Below are 6,717 nucleotides of genomic sequence, written 5' to 3'. Positions count from 1 at the left end.
GTAGGTAGGAAGGAGGGAACCGATTACAAGGATCTACATGTGACCTCCCTTGGGGATGGACAACAGAAAAGTGGGTTAAGGGAGATGTCGGACAGTGTAAGATATGACAAAATAATAATTTATAAATTATCAAGGGTTCATGAGGGAGGGGGGAGCAGGGAGGGAGGGAAAAAAATGAGAAGCTGATACCAAGGGTTCAAGTAGAGAGCAAATGTTTTGAGAATGATGATGGCAATAAATGTACAAATGTGCTTGACACAATGGTTCGATGTATGGATTGTGATAAGAGTTGTATGAGCCCCCAATAAAATGATTTTAAAAAAAGAAAAGAAAAAGTCTCATCACTGAAATAAAGGCACAAAGAGAGAGAGAGAGACTAATGTGGCCACAGCAGAAATGCTCAGGCGGATTCAAACCCATTCAAAGGCCTGGGTAACATAACTTTTATGTTGCCAAATACTTGGTTATGAGATGGTGCGGAGGTTGTTTCTGGATGCGGATGTGGAAGATGAGCATACAGTGTGCTACATTCTGCCTCATAGACTCACTGTAGTGGCCAATATCACCTCTTTAATAAAGGAAAGGAGGCACTGGGGAGTTGAACTCTTCTTTATCTCGTGACTGTTCTATACTGTTTATCTGCTGCTTTAGGACTAAAATAAGCTTTGTTATTGGTCTAAGTTGGCATTTCTGTCCAAACACAAACTCATACTAGATTTTGTTACATGGCTAAGCTTACCCATAGGCTCGAGACCCCCTTGGCAATATTCTATTTCATTATGGATTCTAACTGTCCCATTGGTACTAAGAGATTGTCTAGTTAAGCCTTAGTGTCTAATTTTATTGCATATTCAGACATACCTCACGTCTTCCTCTTCTTGATAGTCATCTTCATCTTCTTCCCCATAGTCTTCTTCCTCACTTTGACTCTCATCATCATCATCATCAACCTCATCATCCTCATCTTCCAGATGGTCTTCCATTTCTTCGTCACTTTCCAAGGATGGTCTCTGTCTAGAGGAGAGTCGCCTAGAACGCTGCTTTGGCCGGCATTCTGGACAAAACCAGTCTCCTTCAGGAACCGCCTGTCAGATTACACAAGCCATCATCAATCACCTAACACTTGGAAATGCAATGTCTCCATTTTAATCTGAGTATTAGAAGAAAACAGCACCTTGAGCTTTGGTCGAACGCAGTATATATGATGACCCCGGTCACAGCCATCACACAGCACCATGCTTTCTGCGTCACCCTTTTTCCGGCATATCTTGCAGCGAGCGTTCAGTATAGATTTAGACCATATGACACTACGATCCAAGGTGGAGAGGTGAAGAAAGACTTGGGAGAGACTAGCAGAAGAAAGGAGAGACTCTCTCCAACGGTCCAGGACTGTTTTATAAGAACGTCCACTGTCACTGGCATCTTAAATGAAAAAGAAAATGATTAGTTTCGGAGAAAACCCTAGTTATCTCTTGGCACTATTTTCTTAGTAGTTAAACAGATAAAATTTAATAGTCTGTCTAATACTTAAAAGATTGTGCTGATATTGAAAATAACCTCGCGTCAAAGTATCTGCTGAGCTACATTTAGTTTATGACATAAGGAATTACTTAAATCTATAAATCAAATGTGTGGGGATTGCAACAGTTAAAAGTGAAAATTAACTTGGGCAATATGGTCTGAATTTAGTCTTTGTATGAAATATTGATCTAATTTAGAAAACTGGTCAAGTGTGGTTACAAGTCAGCTATTACTCATGTGAATCAAGAATGCTACGTCCTCATTTTCAGATAAGAATGGAATTCTCTAACTTAATACCAGTAATGCTCTAGGCTATTTTGGGGAGGAGGTTATGAAAATGTTCTGATACTACACAAACTGCAGTGATGATTGTATAACTGCAAAGACATGAAAAAACACTAAATTGTATACTTGAAAAGAATAAATTTTATGATGCATGAGCTGTAGCTCAATAAACATGTTACTACAGCCATGTTTAAAAAGCCATCAATATTCTTAGCAGTATAGCCAGAATGTGCCTTATTTGGACATGCTACCAAGAGGGTCCAGTCTCTGGAGGACATCATGCTTGGTAAAGGGCAGTGGCAGTGAAAAAGAGAAAGACCCTCAGAGATGGACTGACACGGTGTTTACAATAATGGGCTGAAACACAAGAACTCTTGTGAGGATGCTTCAGGGTGGTGAAATGTTTTGTTCCATTGTACACAGGGTTTCTATGAGTCAGGAGCTGACTAGACAGCACCTATCATTAGTATCATCATCCAAAACAACACATTATCTTGTAGGTCTAAAGATATTTTAAAATTGAGATGGCTAAATATTATATCCCCCCCACAAAAGAATTTTCAGTACTAATATTTATATAGAAAGATTTGAAGCCTGTCATTAACATCCGTTTGCCTTCTGAGCTAAGCAGCCCTGCTGGCATAGTGAGCTACCATGGGAGCTGTGTCACGGGAGAAACAAAGTTTTGCATCCTGTGGAGATTTACAGCCTTGGGAACCGATGGGGACAGTTTTACCCCGTCTTACAGGGTCATTAGGAGCCCTCGTGGAGAGAAGCGTGCTATGAAATTGGGCTGCTAACCACAAAGTCACCAGCTCCTTACAGGGAGAGAGATGGGGCTTTCCACCCCTGTACGGACTTCCAGCTGTGGAAGCCCACAGACGCAGTTCTAGCCTACCTACTGGGTCACTATGAGTGGGAGTCAATTCAATGGCAGGGACTTTGGAGTTTTAATCTTCTGAGCTAAAAAAAGTACTGAATCACTTGATCACATGTCATAATCTAGTCCATCATTTTAGATAAGTATGAGCAGTTCTATCTTTTATTAATTTTTAATAAATGGGTCATTTTGTTTTCCTAAAACATTTGAAATGCCTACCACAACATGTCAGAAATCTATAAGGTATTTAAGATTCCATATACAGTCTGGTTCTATCATGCCATATTTTCTACTATTATCTTCAAACAAAACTTCTTCCATTCTATGCAACCATATTTCTGGACATAACCATCAAGAACATGCTCTGCCTTTTGTATGATATTTGAACTATCAATTCTTGTTGCCCCCTTCTCTTAGAGGTCCTAGTACTTTCATAAAACCTTATGTGGAATGATATCCTACAAGAAGGACAAGAATGATGTTTAATAAAAGTATGTATGGTCTCTGAACTCAGTCTGTCCTAAGGTAGGTACTGGCTCCTCTATCTGAGCCTTGGCAAGTTACCAGTTTTCTTGTGCTGCATTTACTTTAATCACAGGGCATGGTAGCACTAAGAGTCAGTCTATGGGTTCCCCTGAATTCCAGACATATTCTTCTTTACCTTCATTATGTAACACCAGTCCAATTTCTCCTTGGTAATCAGGATCAATCACACCACTCAGTACAGTGACACCCTTCCTGACCTGTGGTTCCAAAGGCATGAGAAGCCCAAAGTGGTCAGGGGGCATTCTCAGCTGCCAGTTCAGTGGAATCCGTGCTGTGTTTCTAGGTGGAAGAGTTCCTTCCTTTGGGATCAGGACCTCCAGGCCTGAGGAACACAGGTTGCTGGGACAGGAAGCAAAAATGCTGCAAGTGGATCACTAGGAGTAAAAGTGAGTGGTGCTACTGCAGCTTCCACCCCTTGGTTCCTGGACCCATGAATTCTGGCTATTGGAGACACAGCACCATATATTGGCCGCTGGTTTAGAGCATATACAGATTCCTGGAGAACATTGCCCCAGCCCTGCAAGTTGTTGCCACCTAGGTGGCGCCGTAATTGTGTCTTTAGGAGCCCATTCCATCGTTCTATCAAGCCAGCAGCTTCAGGATGATGAGGAACATGATACGACCAGTGGATTCCATGGGAATGGGCCCATGGCCGCACTGCATTTGCTGTGAAGTGAGTTCCTTGATCTGAAGCAATGCTATGTGGGATGCCATGCCGGTGGATGAGGCATTCTGTAAGTCCACGAATAGTAGTTTTGGTAGAAGCATCGCGTGCAGGGAAGGCAAATCCCTAGCCAGAATAGGTGTCTATTCCAGTAAGAACAAAACGCTGTCCCCTCCATGATGGAAATGGTCCTATGTAATCAACCTGCCACCAAGTTGCTAGTTGATTTCCCCGAGGAATGGCCCTATATCTTGGACTTAATGTTGGTTCCTGCTCCTGGCAAATGGGGCACTCAGCAGTGGCAGTGGCCAAGTCAGCCTTGGTGAGTGGAAGTCCATGTTGCTGTGCCCATGGATAACCTCCATCCCTGCCACCATGTCCACTTTGTTCATGTGCCCATTGGGCGATAACAGGAGTGGCAGAGGAAAGAGGAGGACCAGTCTCCACAGCGCGTGTCATCTTATCCACTTGAGTATTAAAGTCCTCCTCCTCAGAGGTAATCCTTTGGTGAGCGTTCACATGAGACACAATTACCTTTACTTTCTTGGTCCATTCAGAGGTCTATCCACATACCTTTTCCCCACACCTCCTTGTCACCAATTTTCCAATCATGTTCCTTCCAATTCCCTGACCATACAGCCAAGCCATTAGCCACAGCCCATGGATCAGTATACAGTCTCACATCTGGCCAATTTTCCTTATATGCAAACTGAATGGCTAGGTACACTGCTCGAAGTTCTGCCCATTGGGAAGATTTCCCTTCACCACTGTCCTTTAGGGGAAATCCCAGAAAGGGACTGTAGAGATGCTACTGTCCACTTACGAGTGGCACCCGCATATCGTGCAGAGCCATCCGTAAACCAAGCATGACTTTTTTGGTCTTCAGTTAAAGTATGGTAAGGAACTCCCCAGGAGGCCATAGGTGCAGACTGGGAGAAAGAAGGTAATGTGACAGGAGTGGAGACTGGGCATTTGGGCCACTTCATGCAGCTTACTTGTCCCTTCAGGTCCTGCTTCGGCTCAATCTCGTTTATACCACTTCCATTTAACAATGGAGTGTTGCTGCGCACGTCCAACTTTATGATTCCGTGGGTCAGACAATACCCAGTTCATGATAGGTAGTTCAGGCCTCATGGTGACTTGGTGGCCCATGGTGAGGCGTTCAGTCTCCACCAAGGCCCAGTAACAGGCCAACAGCTGTTTTTCAAAGGGGGAGTAGTTGTCTGCAGAGGATGGCAAGACTTTACTCCAAAATCCCAATGGTCTAAGCTGTGATTCACCAATAGGGGTCTGCCAAAGACTCCACACTGCATCTTTATCTACAACTGACTTATAGCACCATCGGGTCAGCTGGATCATATTGTCCCAGTGGCAAAGCAGCTTGCACGGCAGCCTGAACCTGTTGCAGAGCCTTTTCTTGTTCTGGGCCCCACTCAAAATTGGAGGCTTTTTGTGTCACTTGATAAATAGGTCCAAGTAGAACACCCAAGTGAGGGATATGTTGCCTCCAAAATCCGAAGAGGCCCACTAGGCGTTGAGCCTCTTTTATAGTCATTGGGGGCGCCAAATACAATAGCTTATCCTTCACTTTAGTAGGAATATCTCGACATGCCCCACACCACTGGACTCCGCGAAATTTTAGTAGGAATATCTCGACATGCCCCACACCACTGGACTCCGAGAAATTTTACTGAGGTGGAGGGTACCTGAATATTCGTTGTGTTAATTTCCCAACCTCTTGTACACAGATATTGTACCAATGAATCTAGAGTCTTTGATACATCCTCCTTAGTGGGTCTAATCAGCATAATGTCATCAATATAATGGACCAGTGTGACATTTTGTGGATAGATTGGTGATCAAGATCCCTTCAGACTAAATTATGGCACAGGGCAGAAGAGTTGATGTACCCCTGGGGGAGAGTTGTGAAAGTATATTGTTGCCCCTGCCAGGTGAAGGCAAACTGCTTCTGGTGGTCCTTCGAGTCTGGTATTGAGAAGAAGGCATTAGCCAAATCAATAGCTGCATACCAAGTACCAGGAGAAGTATTAATTTGCTCAAGCAATGAAATCACATCTGGAACGGCAGCTGCAATTAGAGTCACTACTTGGTTAAGTTTACAATAATCCACTGTCATTCTCCAGGATCCATCTGTCTTCTTTACAGGCCAGATAGGCGAGTTAAACGGGGATGTGGTAGGAATCACCACCCCTGCATCTTTCAAGTCTTTGATGGTGGCACTGATATCTGTAATCCCTCCAGGAATGCGGTATTGCTTTTGGTTTACTATTTTCCTAGGCAATGGCAGTTCTAATGGTGTCCACTTGGCCTTTCCTACCATTAGAGCCCTTCTTCCACATTTCAGGGATCCAATATGGAGGTTCTGCCAGTTACTAAGTATGTCTATTCCAATGATGCATTCTGGAACTACGGAAATAACCACAGGATGGGTCTGGGGGTCCACTGGACCCACAGTGAGGCGTACCTGAGCTAAAACCTCATTGATAACTTGACCTCCATAAGCCCCTACTCTGACTGGTGGGCCTTCGAAACACTTTGGGTCTCCTGGAACTAGTGTCAGTTCTGAGCCAGTGTCCAGTAATCCCCCAAAAGTTTGATTATTTCCTTTTCCCCAATGAACAGTCACCCTTGTGAAAGGCCGCAAGTCCCTTTGGGGAAGGCTAGAAGAAAGACTAACAGTATAGACCTTCACTGATGTAGCAGGGTCCTCCTTCAAAGGGACCCGGCCTCCCCCTCATTCAAGGGGTTGTGGGTCTTTAAACTGGCTCAGGTCTGGGAATTGATTGAGCGATCGTGACTG

The 6,717-nt window shown here is 44.0% G+C and overlaps 1 protein-coding gene across 1 annotated transcript in view; it reads right to left on the bottom strand.

The window, feature by feature from the left end:
- BAZ1A (bromodomain adjacent to zinc finger domain 1A) overlaps positions 1 to 6,717 on the bottom strand; it is an 87,018-nt gene that overhangs the window by 7,837 nt on the left and 72,464 nt on the right. The window contains 2 exon segments of the mRNA XM_045287647.1: positions 862 to 1,085; positions 1,175 to 1,422. Coding sequence (XP_045143582.1) covers positions 862 to 1,085; positions 1,175 to 1,422 — 472 coding nt within the window.

Source organism: Echinops telfairi, unplaced genomic scaffold, assembly GCF_000313985.2.
Source record: "Echinops telfairi isolate 266 unplaced genomic scaffold, ASM31398v2 ScPeMD7_18;HRSCAF=68, whole genome shotgun sequence".
Classification (NCBI taxonomy): Eukaryota; Metazoa; Chordata; class Mammalia; order Afrosoricida; family Tenrecidae; genus Echinops; species Echinops telfairi.
This window is presented reverse-complemented; position numbering and strand designations above follow the sequence as displayed.